Raw genomic sequence first — 14,964 nt, 5'->3', positions numbered from 1 at the left:
AACACATAAGAAAGTGATTCACCTAACAGAAGCGAACGCCCTCGGAAAAACTGCCCAAGGTATATTGCATGAGGGACTGAGGGCATGCGGATGATGTCTCTGTGTCACCTCTCGCAGCCCAAAATGGGAGCATTAGGAGCCCTGTGTCCAGGCCCCAGAAGCGTGTGCTAACTCTCGAGGGGGTCTCTCCACGGGTACGATGCCCCGCTCTGCGTGCATCGTGGCGTAAGAAGCCGAAGAGGTAGCCCATGTGACAGGTGGTCGTGCCGTCGACAAGGGCATCATCTTCGAATCGGCGATGGAAGCCCTACCCGCTGCTGATCCATGTGCGGAGTCCAGGCTTTCGCGAGTTGCCTCGGGTCCGTGCCAAGCTGCCTTTCGATCTTGATCAGGAGCCGTGAGATAAGACGTACGGAACGCATGCGGGGATGTTGGCCTTGTAGGTATCTGCCCTGCAGGTACCAGGCGAGTATAATGGTCACGGAAGAAGTCTCGCTCGGAGCGGTAGAAGTCGCGCTCCTGGGTCAAAGCCCGAATCTCTTGTGTTTGTCTTTGTAGAGCCTCGGCTTGTTTCCTCATCTCGTCCTGCTGCGCAGTGATTTTCTGTTCCATTTGCATCTCGTTCCTCTTGCGATTGCGGAATCTTCTTGATGCGTCACTGTTAGCCTTCCGCTTCTCTGCCTGCTGCGACGAGCCTGATTTCGTATCGACGAAACACGGAATCATGCCCGCAGGTGGTGCCTCGGCCAACTCGTCCCCAGGCCGCGGTACGGCCATGGCAGGAGGTAGCCTACTCGCCGAATCTCCTGCCGTATATGACGTGTTTCCGAACGAAGGTGTCTGGTGTGGCATGGGAGTCGCTGCTATCGCCGGAGACGATTGACCAAACTGACTGTAAGTCGACACCGGTGTTGTTGGACTCGTTTCCTGGGAACTCGGATGCGGAGTGTGGTTGCCACTCGCTTGGCGGCTATGGAAAGTTGGAGTTGATTGCACCGAGACTGGGGCCAGGATTGAGGCTGAAGTCGGGTGAGGGGAGGTCGATACGGGGTGCCCTGGAACAGAGTCGATGAAATGGGGCGAGCTGGGACCTCTAGGGTACGAGCTCAGGCGTGATGTTTGGGTGAGTGGAAATTGGGCCGGTCCAGCCTTCAAGCTCAAGCTGCCCCCAAGAGGAGGGAACCGAGCTGATGGCGATGCAGGGGCTATAACCGGATGGCTTCTGACCGCGGGAGAGGAGGAAAGTCGCTTAGCCGGGTGGAGTGTTGGTGAGGGAAGATGCACCGTCGGCGAGGACGGGTGTCGATTGTGTGAAGATGGTGATGCAACATGACTTTCCCGACCGTTTTCTGGTTTGATACCCGGCGTCTTGGAGGGAGGATTAAGAATCGATTCCACGCCAATGGGACGAGACTGCCCAGTCGAATTCAATGCATAACCCAACGGGTCAGATGATTGCCAGGAGAAAGGTCGCGAACGAACATGATCTGAGCTATCCGAGTCATCGTCCAGGCGAGGCCTTTTCCGTTCAAGGGAACCGCGACTCTCAGACGCCCGAGCAGCGCCTATCGAGGGAGCAGAGACAGGGGGCGACATGTGCTTCAAATCTCTCAGTACCGATTGTTGAGATGATCCTGGGCATGGCGGGGCTCCTCCTCTCTCCAGATGAGCTGGAGATTGACGAAGAGGAGCCTGAGAGAGGGAGCCGGTTGGTTGGGCGAGAGGAAAGCCAGGCAGCGAATGATATTGGGAAGAAGAATGCACCGGACTGGAGTATGGAAGATTGGCCAACACACTGAGTCCTAGGGTAGCCACGGTGACGGAAAGGCTGATTAGGAGCCCACAAGAAGAGAAAAAGGAGGGAAGTATAGGCTGGGTTGGGTGGTTGAGAAAGGAACACGGGCAGCGGATGCGTGCGCAGTGGGAATTCTTATACACCCAAACCTTTCGGTTCTTGCTCGTATCCCGTCAGAATGATTGACAGCGTCAATAAACACTACAATAGATTCGGTGACCGGCAAGATTCACCCGACTGCCGCCAAATCTCGTTGAAATCACCAATAATTTATGATGTGAGAGAACAAGAAATTCACGTTGATTGAGAATAGATACCCAGCATCTGTATAGTGGAGCCGAGTTATCAGAGGCAAGGCACGATTGATAGAAGAGACAGAGAGAGAAGGTAAGTTTGTGATTTAGTCGACACCTCGGTCTCGGGCTTGGAGATGAAGTGAGGAAAGAAGAAGGAAGTACGAGTAAATTCAAATCACAAGGAGAACGCAAATGATAACGGTAGTGTTAGAGGTGGAGGAAGCGATAGTGATAGTAGGTAGGTCAGTAGGTCGGTAGGTAAGTAAGTAAGTAGGAAGGTAGGTAGGTAGTGAAGTGGGTATGGTACTAATCCTAAATATTTTTCTCTTATGGGATTGTTTTATTTTATCTGATTATTGCTAACGGAACGGATCTGCTTCCCAGCACAAGCATAAGTGAGCTGTTGACAGCAGAGAAAGAAGTACAATAATATTTCGGCGGTGTGAAACGGAAGGCGATGTTTGGTAGTGGATAATAAATGGGAAATCGAAATAAGAACAGCAGCAGCAGCAAGCGGGTGTGGGACCCATGGATTTAGTTAGTTTAATTAGTTTAAGAGAGAAAAAAAAGAGGAACCCAGAGGCATGGGTTGGGGAATGGGGAGGGGGGCGAGGATCTTGGGTCGACAATGAACAACAAGTATGTAAGACACTTTGCGTTAGACAAAAGATTATTTTAATCAAAAGAAAAAAAAATTGAATCGATTTAAATAGAAAAAGAAAAGAGGAGAAAACAAAAGAAAAGAAAAGAGATTATGGCATCACGCAAAGAGTGACGCACAGGCAGCTCACGCAGCTGGTAAGGGGGAGGAGAGAGAGAGAGAGAAAAATGACCATTCGAGGTGGATTTTCCATGACTGCAAGCCTAACTAGGTCGGTCTGTCCCTACTACTTACTTACCGACATACATACATACATACATACATACATACATACATACATACATACATACATACATACATACGTATATACAGCCTACATACAGCACCTTTATATTTTTACATCTTTTTTCTTTCCTACTCTTTTACCAAATCCTGTTCGGACTCAGGAGCCATGCATCTACTCGCGTGGATCTTGATTATCCACCGGACTAGCTCTACCTCAATCTTGGGTGAATTAGACTACAGTAACTTACTTCCTCGCGAATACTTAAGTCCCACGCCCAATTGAAGATCCATAAAAATAACCTATGGTGGATACCACGACACACAGGTACATACTTAGATATATACAGAGTACAATCAGCTCAGACAGCCAGACGTATTGTAAATGCATGCATAGATACCTGTCTGGGACTTTTGTCCAGTTCGGGTGCAGTTGCAACGATCTAGTCTTCATCCGTTAAAAGTACCTGTTACCAAAGAGGGAGGAGAAGGAGGAGAGCGCCATCGTGATGGGTCTCGGGGAAGACGGAAACCCTCCCTCGAAACTAAGCGGTAAAAGCTGTTCCAAATTAGGTGCTAAGTATTGATTGTCAGGTGGGAAACTTGGAATCGCAGAGACCATGAAGACAACAAAACTAAGAAAAAGTAATAAGAAAAAAAAAAAAAAAAAGGGTCTATCCAGGCCCCGAGGAGAACAGTATTTCCAAGAGCTTCCAGATTTGAACAAGACCCCAGGCCTACTCTATCAGTACACTACCTATGCTATTATAAGTTGCCAGTAACTCTCGGTCGACCTATCCTTTGTCTGGCCATGACATTATCACCCTCCGTGCTAGGTGATTCATTTTCTCATCACACAAACTATGCTAATTCATCTGGTTAAAACTAGGATGAATACCTAGGGGGCTTGGAATTGTAGTGGTTCTTTCAGAATCCTTGGCCTCTTATGAAGTCCTGTCAATCTTGGGAAAACGAAAAACCCTAATTGAGAGGAACAGTCCTACCTACCTAACTGACTCCATCGTTTACTAGTGAGATCACTAGAGGCGGCTAACCATAGGATTGGGGATTGGGGACATGCAGGTGAACCGGAAGCTTTTAGTATGGGCGCCGTCAATTTGGATCGGTGGAGGTCCCCGAGAGTACGTGCTTCCCCTAGACTAGCTCAGCAGCAGCTTGAGGAAGGGGACTTGCAAGATACCCGCTGGCTCAAGCTGTCGGTCGGGGTGGAACGAAGTACAGGGCAGGTACCGACCGAGCCTGTGGGATCGAGGTAGCAATCAAGCGGTAAGTAATGTATGTCAGTGTTGTACTGTAATATATATATCCGTACGACCGTTTCACATACTGCATGCCGCCTGTATTATAGCGGTAATCCTGAACATCTGCCGGTTGCCACTGACCGCCTGGGGGAGCACTGAGAAGGTCGACCCATTGGCAATCAACTAACTTACAGAATGGCCCTCGGAAGGATTTTGTCTTTGGCATCCTGCCTGCCTCACGACGATCTCTGGACCTGTTCGTTGGTGTGCGAGCCGAATCAGTTGCGATGATGGCATTCTGCCTGGCCCCCACTGAGATGGCTAATACCCTCAGAGAGTTTGCTGATGTCAATTGTCTCGTTCACCCCCATTATTCCGGCCTCCATTGGTGATTTTGAGGATGGGGTGCAAACATGTCTCTAATAAATTTATTGGAAGAACACGATACGGATAATCAGATTAGGCAAGGTTGGCCATGTCCAAGCGATGAAGACAGAGTGTACAGTACTGCCGGATTGGACAGGCCGCTGAGCTGGGAAGAAGCTGATATAGATATATTATACAGACACTCGGCACATATTCATATTAAAGAGGAAGAGAACTTGGTACTTGCGGGAGAAGGGTACATGCCTTCTGGGGCTCGAAGGCCTCGATTGATATCCATGACTACTACCGACTGAATGGCTATATTATATTGATTGATTGATTGACTGATTGACCGTACCGCGATAACCAGCAACCAGGATAAATGGGACAGGCGCGCGATCATCCGTCCATGTCTATCTATTTCCTGAGTGAGGTAAGTTATCTACCTATCAACCTCAAACATGACGGAGTAGGGAAAAGCCATCTGCCTCAACCTGCCAAAGAAAGCTAAAACAAGCCCGTCGTCTAGTTTGGAGCGGCAAATGGGGCGGACGAGCACACTTTCTTCCATTCAGGTGGCAGATTTGTCCCGAATCACGATGTTTTGCATGCATGCGGGAAGAAAACATGCTTTCAAGTTTCAATCACCTCTCAATCCTTCCTTCTGGGCACCGGGTCTAGTTCCACCCCCGGCCCCCCCTCCCTCAGTCCCCAATCAGTTCCCAATCAGTCAATCAGTCCTCGATCTTGAGTCCCCCTTCCCCCAACATTTGCCTTCCCCTCATCTCTTCCCGCCAGTGCGGATGTCAGCCGGAGAAGGGCCGGTACTCAATAGCTCAAACTCAAACTAAAAAATACATGAAAGACTCTATCATCTGCGGATAGTCACCAGAACTACGATGTCATCTGCTGATCCCCGTTGTTCACCCGGCCAACTGTCTTGAGTTAAACTCGCGGACCGCATCCTTGGCTAGCCGTGTGACTGGAATAGTTATATCCATGTTGGATGATGGCTCAGCTTTGGCTAGCACCAAACACGAGTCGATTGGGCTGAGCTCGATACTAGGATCGGGATTGGTCAGAAACCTTGAATGGGAAAGTCTCGTCCGTTCAGGTTGATTGCACGCAGGCAGCAGAGCAGACAGGTCAACAAGCCTCTCGGGTCATCCCTCTGGGGCCGACTTCTGAGTGGTCCACGAAGAGGACTATTGTTGTATTCCTTCCGGCACCACTGCTGCTCAGTTCCTCTAATATTCGCACGGGAGGCAGGAGTACGTCTATGGAATCGGGCCAAAGCGAAGAGGAGGCGGCCAGGACTCAGAGTGTTTCAGCTACGTCATTGGGCATCAATCACAGATCATGAAGCTTCTAAAGATCGCAAGGCAATGCTGCCCTTGATTCCTCCATCTACTCTATGAGAAAGAAATAAGGTACCCCGGCCTGGCCGTGACCCAACCAACTTGATCCGTGGTACGGGAAGTTATAATTCTACAATCCTATTATACTTATATCATCTTACGTTGACCGGGGAGACGATCCCCAAGCTACGGATGTCAATCATTTCAACACAGCCCACTGCGGGTCGCATCGACACCAAGAGCGAACTAGATACGCCGAGTGTGGTTGCTAAGCTCTTGATAATATTGGACGGCCAACAGGCCGGTCAGCCATCTGCAAACGGGATCTCTCACAGGCGCACCTGGGCTTAGGCATTGCCATACAGTTTGCATTAAGACGGATCAACCACGACACTTCCGACAGCCAGTAGGCAACAATGCATAAAGTACCCTGTGTGTAACGTCCGAATCTTGTTTGAAAGGTAACAAGAGCAACAAGAAAGAGAGCTCTAGATCTGTCAACCGTATGCCGGCAAGGATCGATGAGCTGCTTCTGCAGAAAAAAACAACAACAAATTACTTGCAGAAAGCCCGAGGTGTTCCGCGGGGACCTGACTGGCTAGAACCCCGTCAGAGAATATGAACTGTTGATCAATCAGGTTGTCCAATTGCTTCTTTTTTGCCAGAAAAGGAAAAACAAATATTGGATTTTTGGTGCGACCCTACTGGTCTATCAAATAGGTGCCGTCGCATAGTCGGCGTATCGAGCTTGTAGACGCCAACGAAGGACCGGACAGACGCTATCAGCCATTTTTCCGGGCGCAATCTCCAAAATCTCATCACTCATTCATTCTGTGGGACGACATCAGACAGGATCAAATGCACAAGGTCCTTCATATACAGGCGAGTGGGTCCTCGTGGTTCGTTTGCTTTTGCTTATTTAATTTCTGGCAGTTTTGGTCCGATGACGAAGACCAAGGAAGAACGAGGTCTACTTCTTCCTTCTGGAAGCACCAGACCACTTAGTGGTCGTAAAGGGATTGACTAGTACCCAGTAGTTACTGCGGATCACCACGAGTAGGCTAGGTGCCCTAGGTTCTGGGTCCGTTCCGGCGCCATGGGAGGTCGTTGAGGTTCAGCCAGCCTCAAGGTTGAGCCTTGATCTTTCACTTCTAGGATCCCAAACTCTCGATACTCCCAAGCGCTTGCTTGACGAATGGAAGGTTTGTGATAAACTACCTAATCACTGAACGCACCTCATCATTCGCAAGTATCTATAGGCGGGAAGTGGAGACCAGAAATTCCGGACTGATGGCGATTCATCCGTTTGCTTCAGGTCGACGCTGCTGGCACCGGAGACCTTCTCCGCCCCCTCGTCCTTTTGTCGTCTGCAAGCTACCTTGAAGTGGATGCCAGTCTGGTGCATTCGTGTTTCCTGGCTGCTTCCCGCCAATCTTCTGAGCACTTCTGAGCACTACTGAGCACATTTGTGGAGTGGGCTGTTCGATCGGAGAACGTGTGCCACGAGAAACATGGCGGATAGGTGAGTAATGTAATTACCTAGTCTAGTCTATGCAGATGGGATCACTTGGCGGGATTGGAAAAGGGAGGGTGGAGCCTGATCGGAACGGGCTTCGAAGTGGTCCTGAAATATGAAGAGACGGTGAGAAGGTCTTCTCGAATGGAGTAATAAGAAACAGCGAACAAACAAACAAACAAATATAAGCTTGGATATTTAAATTACTGGCTCTCTCATGACTCTAAGTTGGGTGTCCGCAGTTTACTAGTAATTCTTTTTATACAAAGCATGGTCTATCTCAAGTCAAAATTCAGTTGTCAATGGCTTTGTTTTGAGCATATTTACTTTTTCTTTGTCTCCCTTTTTTGGTTTTTTTTTTTTGCTTTGCTGATTCTTTCTTCCTCCTATTCGCGTGCGCGTTGGGGCTGCCGTTCCCCGCTAATGCCGCTTATCACTTGAGAATGATCGAGAAGACCATCGGACCAGCAGTGCCCACAAGCCAGGAAAAGTCCATCGCTATTGCATTTCCTATCTCGGCTGTGGTCCGCCGCTAAGTGAGACTAGATGAAGATTCCCAGTGGAATGGCCTTAGCTTACGGAGTCTGAGTAGTTTGACTGAAGCCTACATCCTACGGAGTCTGCATCGCAGGTCTCCACTTTATTTGTGCATGGTCTGTTAGTGCACATCGAACTCGGGCCCTGCAGCTGTGAAAATTACGAGTATTTGTTTTGGCCGGGTGCGTACCCTTCCTTTCTCTCTCTCTGAGGGGCTTATGACAGCGTGCTAAATGTACAGCATATTGTCGGTTAGCATGTATACACAGCCAGGGTACAGTCATTCTCTTAATAATCTCATACCTTCAGGCAAACACCGCTAGATCCACAGACCCAACACAACTCCGACCTATAGCTTCCTCTAAGTGCAGCCGCGGAAGGTCGTCGTGAGAGGCAACTTACTCTAGCTTTCGTCATCCCCGGTTCGCTCGATGTGCTATCATCCATCCGCTGCACCTTTCTTCGCAATGGCTCGCAGTAGTGGAATTTACTTATGCTTCATGGTCATGCTGGCCCGGTTGAGGAAAGTAACTAATCATGCTCGATGGTTGACAATGGGATTGATTCTTGAACTCATCTGCAGGAAAAAGGGCTAGCCCCGTCTAGATCCTAAGGTGGCACTGCCGTAGCGTGCATTTTCTGTGCTGCACATGCATGCAATAACATTCACACCACCTGTTGGTTTCCTCCCGCTCGATGCTCAGGGCTCCCGATTAACTTTGGGAGTTGGGGAGAAGGGGAGCTCGGGGAACTGGGAATTGCTTCCAATTCGGAGAGGAGATCCAGAGTGACGCATAGATGATTCTCCCTCTGGTTCACCGTGATTGCTGGGTTGTGGTTCTCACTCCCGGGGGCTGCACGCTTCGATCCGTCGTTGTCGGCGACCTCTTGGGAGTACGCATTGAACGCGATGTCTGCGTATACCTGCATACTACTAGCTACATATGGAGAAGCAAGCACATCGATGGGGCTCTTTTTTCCGTGATTGTATTTATTAGGTGCCTCTGCTGGCCTGTCTTGTTGATTCTTAGTCGCGGGCGCGATTGAGCCGGGCGATATAGATTCAGGTTTGAACAGGACTCCGTACTGTACTTCTTATCGGTAAAGGGCCCATATCTTGTTCCCAAGAGACAAGAATTGTAAGTTCTCGAATCTGTTCATTAGTTTGGAATGCTGCATGTATGATACCATGTCATGTGGTCATTTGTACTCTACGTAGGACTGTTAAATCCCGAATGTACTGAGGCGTGAGGCATGATAGTCAAAAGGCCTATGAAATGGAACAATGTTGGAAAATAGAAGTACCTATAGTAACTCGAAAGGGAAGTCGCGATAGCCGTCGGACACGGTAAGTAAGTGCTTTGGACATCAATCCCTTCTACGCACTCCAACTAGGCCTGCTAGAAATCCTCATGAGTTGATTGACCTCACTTACTGACTGAAGGAGTGGGTCTGCTGACTTTCTTCCACCCTCCGAGATCTCTTTCTTCCCTCTTCTTCTTCTTCTGCTGCTGCTGCTGCCCCACCCCTTGCATTTACTCCCCCGCATGGAGACGACAACAACAATACTCAAACAGCATTGTTCATTGATTCCGTGCCTGTGAAAAAGTGTACATGCATCCTGCACAAGTCCTTCCCCGTTCTATTCTCGGACTCCGTATGCATTTAACTGATATATTCTGATCAGGCTGTGTGTCTCACACAGTTCGTTCTTCCCATCGCAGCCAGACGTCATTTCCCGTTCTCCGTCCGAGTCGAGTAGGGTCCGTTGGTGACTGCTTGCTTGAACGCTTCGAACCAGGACAATCTACAGGTGCCTTCCATGCTCGCTCTGCTACACAACATGGCTCTTTATATGCGGGTTCGACAGACGAGTTCGCGTCTCCATTGTGGCCTTTAAGGAGGTCACTGGGTCTAAAAGCCTACACACAGAGCAACTCCCCATCAAAGTATAGTTCTTTATACAACTGTTTGGATAATAGTTTATCACCATGAGATCAGTCCTGGAAGCGAAACTGATTCTTAGGCTTTCCTCTGATCCCGACATCCACACGATAAAGCCGCCCCCCATATCGGATAGAGTTAGGAAGCTGCTCATCGTTCACATCATCCTTGGCAGTTGTGATAAAGAGCTCGGTCCCGACAAATGTCGGACAGGTAATGTTTCGTGTAGGCAGGATCACCTCGCCAATCACTTTTCCCTCCGGTGAGATGCGTATGATCTTCCCGCCGCCATATATGGCACTCCAGAGGCAGCCTTCCTCATCGATGGCAAATCCATCGGGCTCCTTGGGCTCCCCAATGTCAAAGTGAACCCTGCGGTTGCTGATCGCTCCGGTCTTCGCATCAAAGTCGAAGGCGAAAATCTTACCAGTAGGGGAGTCGGTCAGGTACATGGTGTCATCCGCAAGGTTCCAGCCAATCCCGTTGGGGATCGTCAGCTGTTCAACCATTCGATGGAGTTTCAAGTCAGGATCTAGCCGGAACAGTGCCCCTTCGTTGGTAGGCTTCTGGACCTTGGGGTCATTCATGGCCCCGGCCCAGAATCGCCCGTGGCTGTCGACTGCTCCGTCGTTGAAACGCATCCTGTTTTGATGGCGTTGTCGATGAGTCAGATTCACGCCTTCAAGTTGTGCAGATCCCGACGTCTGACACCTACCTGTGGTCCTTGTCCGGGTCGTCCCATGCTCTGCGGATATACGACAGCTCGCCGGTGTCGCGATTGATCAGGGCAAATCCATGTTTGGCGGCTGCGACGATCTGGTCCTTGTGAGAATCTCCAGCATTGGCGATGTTGGCAGTCACCCTGCAGTCCCGACCAGCGGGTTAGCCTCGAAGCCGTGCTGGGAGTAGACACCCTGTAAGGAAGGCTATCGGACAGGCGACGCACCCAATGGAAGCAGACGTGTCCAAAATCCGCAAGGAGTCTGGCCCTTCGGCAAGGTTCAAAGCGTATAATTTCTGTTCCCAGATGTCGACAAAGCGAAACTCATTCCTGGTCTCATCATGGAACGGACCCTCCAATAAAGTGCCTGCTATGTCGACGTACGGCTGAATCAAGAAACAAGGGTAAGAATCATGCTGTCATGCTCATACCCCACACGGACCATGTCCATTCTCCCAGAAAAGGTCCAGTTCTAAATCCGCGTACCTCGGAGACTGTCCATCTCTGGAAGTCTGACATTCTGAATGATCGACCAACAAGGATGCTGATTGCTGAAGGTTTTGGACAATTCAGTTTCGGGAGCACCCGTGGTCTGAGCTGTATCGGAAAGTTATGGCCGACTTCGGATATATGTGCAACAGTTATTGTCAACGGAGAGTGTTGGGAGCGCACTGAGGGGAAGATGGGAAGTCGACTGAGTGTGACGGCTATTCAGTCGGTGCGTGACACACGGTTGCCAAGACAAACCCCACACGAACCTCATTGAAAATGCGATTATTTTGCTGTCCCGCTCCTTCGCCAGCAGCAGCAGCTCCTCCTCATGGTCAGTGGGTCGAGCTGGGTCAGCCATCCCAGTTTCGACTTAGGGCCCTAAGGCCAGAGTGGGAGGGGGAGGGGAGTGGATAATTGCCCATTGGGCCACCACTTCCGTGCCAAAGCAGTCGTCGACGGTCAAACACACCGATTGCTAGCACCAACTAAGTAACACACACTAACTGGATGCCATCTATCGACTCCGACTCAAATCGATCTAGAGTCTGGGCCCGGGAATTTCTCCAGTTTTGCTGCAGAAGCTGCTGCGTGTCGTGCCAATTATTAGCGCCTACTTCTGGGAATTCAGAAATATGTCCGCGTTTATGGTCTCCAACGGCCCACAAAAGGAACATGATGCATACATGCGCCCCTTCGTCTACTGGGCGATTCGAGCCCTCAGGCTTCCGGAATGGGTATATTATTTATTGGATATTCACCATCAAGCATGTCCCCACCCATTGGAGCTATCACCTGTCAAGTGAGTTATCAGCTAACTTGCCTAGGGTATTTCCCTGTAGACGCTAAATTACAGGCAGCCCTGTCACAGCCAACGTGGCCACTCAGAATGGTTTTAGGTGCCGAGAAAAAGCAATTCTCAGGGAAAGATAAAGATTTGGAATTGGATTGAAGCTATCTCTGAAGCACGAAGGAAAAGTACAGTACCCACCAACAAGACCGTTTGATTGTGAGCAGGCAGCGAATGTCACACCATGTTACCGGCCCAGACCCAGATGTGCGCAGTGACAGGATGCGGGCAGACTTCCCGTGTTCCGCCTCAATTTGTCCCAAACAAGGCTCCTGGTGGAGTCTATCTTCGACGGGCCGATAACTGCGGACAAATAGGAAATCACCCGGCTGCTTTTCCTTGGGGCTTGTGCTATGCGGCAGCTTGCTCCCAGCGCTTTAAGCAGTCTGCGTGACAGCAAGCAAGGCGAGTCCCCTCGATCCCTCGAAAGTGTTCCTTGGACGCAGACACGGCATACCCGCCCGCCCCAGGGTCCCAAACTTCGGGACTTTGGAGGGAAATGTTTACCATTTTACCTACAAGTCAGAGGACGAGGCCCACCTAGTGTACTGTACCTTTCGGGCCTACAGCCGTGACCGTGACAGGTTACGAGCTGTTTTCTTGCATTGATCCCCGATTTGTGGCCGGCGTCTGGGGTCCGTGTCATGGTCGGTCCATGGAATGTGGGCAGAGCTCCAGGCCAGTATCCATTCTTAATTTGAAGTCCCTCCATGTGTCTGACGGCGAAGGGCGGATCATCCACCCCAGATAGGCAAGGTAGGAGATATAGTGGAATGGTTGAGTAGCTGTTGAGAGCCTGAAATGCTTCCACAAAGTTCCTCGGTCCTTCGGGAGAGGGAGACCGCGCTAAGCCAGACGATGGACCACCTGCTGGGCTTCTGTCCATCTAGTCTGATCGCCCTGGCTGGTTAGTTAAATCACAGCCCCATCACTCAGCCATGTTCAGCTGGACTAGCAGAGCGATGCCGTGATCGGATTCCGACGACTTGATCCACGGTAAACGAAATAAACTTGATCTCCAGCCATCTGGGGTGATCGTCGTTATGATGCTAATCATGAACCCAAAGCAGTAAAAGGGCGAGGTAGACTGAGGTCATTCTGAATTAATCCATGGGGGCCGGGGAGTCTTTGGGAAAGCCTCTATGCAGCGCATGGCCAGCCGCTGCATTGATTGACGGTCGGACAGATGGAGAGCGCCCAACATTGGGTCGTTCGGCGCACAGTAGACAAACCTAAGGGCGCAACCTTAATGAGCGGTGGTTCATAGCCAGTACTCGGCGGGGAATGAAGACGCCAGCTCAACGGCGATGCATCACCTAAACGGACAGGACAGTACCTGCAGGAGGCAAACACGACTGATATTCGAGACAGATAAGTTACAAGGTGGACCACTGAATCGCGCTGTCTGTGAGCGAGTGGAAAATGCGGTGTACAGTACACCACTCAATCATGCCCGAGAAGACAACACTCCCTACCGCACTCTGGCCTAGAAATTCTCCGACCGTTGCGAATGATGAGGAATCACATCGATTCTGGATTTGTGCAGCTCTTGGGGGCTCTCGCCCTCTTGTTTGGCGTTTCGAAGTCCAAACACCGTCCAAGCACCATCCTGGATACTTAAGCAGCAAGTCACCATTTCCAGTGCGAGCCGATTAGGTCCAGGCAGCCTCACATGATCGATTCTTCATGCATGACAACGCAGCTCACATGGGGGTGAGGTGCAGCAACTGCAGATAGGACTTTGGGGGAGGGGAAAGGGTGTGGAATACCCTGTCAATCGGTATGGAGCTAAACGTACTGTACCATGTCTTGCAGACCGTATTACAGCTGTACGGTAATTTACCGCCATCATACCGCCAAATTTCGGTATAGCACGCAGTGTCTGGCTTGACTGATTGATTGATCGAATAGCACTTAATCAAGGTATGACGACCTAAACTGATTCCGATCCAGTCAGGCCCACTTTCATTGACCGGCTCGACTAGAGATCGGGGGCCCGCAATACTGGAATCATGGCGTGGTCAACCTCAACGAGTTCGCTGCACCGTACAACCGAAGCCTGCATCAGCATAAGACAAAGTAAGAAAAAAACAGGACGCATATGGTTATGCTGGGATGGGTAACTCAGATAGGTTTGGTCTGTATGTCAGCAAAACAGTGCGTCGATTGCGTCGAACCGAGAGCCATATCCCTCACCCCAGTCGGATCCTGCCACGACATACTCCCTCTCAGACACAACAGATGGCCCAACGACTAGTGTCCTGAGATGTGCATCCAGAGGCGGGGAGAGGGTGAGGGGCAAGCTACACATGCGTGTACCCTCGCCGTGAGTACCTAATTCGTACCCTATGGGGAGGGAGTTGCTCAGGTGGCAAATCAGTGCGGCCCACTGAGGTGAAAATTGGTTGGAGTGTTTGTTGTTATTGGTGGACGGGGAGGTGGAAATCTGTGTTCTTTTGGGAATTTCATGCATTAGTTCAGAGGTATAGATCGGGCATGTTGAGGAGAAGCGTTCTTTACTTTGGATGCAGTGTACTGCTTGCTACTTAGTACGCAGTGTAGGAGGACAGCTGGAGAGCTGGAGAGAGGGTCGAATGCTTCCCTTGACTGTTCAATGCGCCTTCTCTCTCGTGCTTATGCTTGAGGGTACTGTGCATTGATACTAAGGAGATGGTACTTTTTACCTTTGCTATGACAACGTCATATGCTGTTTATAGATTGCAATTAACTAGTCCAAAAGGTTTGACCAGAGTAGTCAGGCTGTGCCTGTACTGGATCGCTGGTTGCAAGTCGATTGATTGCCTGAGGCCAGAACTAGACCAATATGCTGCGGTGAGCTCTACTGTCTATTACCATCGATTGGATTTCAGAAAAGAACAAAACTCAAGAGCCATCACCACTTCCAGATTACAAAGAAATCGGAACGATAATCTGTCTTCTCGAAACT

The 14,964-nt window shown here is 50.1% G+C and overlaps 3 protein-coding genes across 3 annotated transcripts; 1 reads left to right on the top strand and 2 right to left on the bottom strand.

Moving 5' to 3' along the window:
- Positions 1 to 35: 35 nt before the first annotated feature.
- Positions 36 to 2,023, bottom strand: BO82DRAFT_157257 (uncharacterized protein). The gene has a single exon (XM_025630218.1). The coding sequence runs from the start codon at positions 1,594 to 1,596 to the stop codon at positions 133 to 135; it is 1,464 nt and encodes a 487-aa protein (XP_025488659.1). The 5' UTR covers positions 1,597 to 2,023; the 3' UTR covers positions 36 to 132.
- A 3,007-nt stretch (positions 2,024 to 5,030) lies between these two features.
- Positions 5,031 to 5,573, top strand: BO82DRAFT_157245 (uncharacterized protein). Its single transcript, XM_025630217.1, has one exon. The coding sequence runs from the start codon at positions 5,145 to 5,147 to the stop codon at positions 5,451 to 5,453; it is 309 nt and encodes a 102-aa protein (XP_025488658.1). The 5' UTR covers positions 5,031 to 5,144; the 3' UTR covers positions 5,454 to 5,573.
- A 4,317-nt stretch (positions 5,574 to 9,890) lies between these two features.
- BO82DRAFT_357373 (SMP-30/gluconolactonase/LRE family protein) lies at positions 9,891 to 11,347 on the bottom strand. The gene is made up of 4 exons (XM_025636003.1): positions 11,165 to 11,347; positions 10,904 to 11,064; positions 10,673 to 10,819; positions 9,891 to 10,599 (listed from the first exon to the last, which is right to left on the bottom strand). The coding sequence occupies exons 1-4, from the start codon at positions 11,195 to 11,197 to the stop codon at positions 10,011 to 10,013; spliced, it is 930 nt and encodes a 309-aa protein (XP_025488657.1). The 5' UTR covers positions 11,198 to 11,347; the 3' UTR covers positions 9,891 to 10,010.
- Between the last annotated feature and the right edge of the window lie 3,617 nt (positions 11,348 to 14,964).

This window comes from Aspergillus uvarum (assembly GCF_003184745.1).
Source record: "Aspergillus uvarum CBS 121591 unplaced genomic scaffold BO82scaffold_56, whole genome shotgun sequence".
NCBI classification, from domain to species: domain Eukaryota; kingdom Fungi; phylum Ascomycota; class Eurotiomycetes; order Eurotiales; family Aspergillaceae; genus Aspergillus; species Aspergillus uvarum.
Note: the sequence above shows the minus strand (reverse complement) of the source record. Positions and strands in the feature narration are given on the sequence as shown.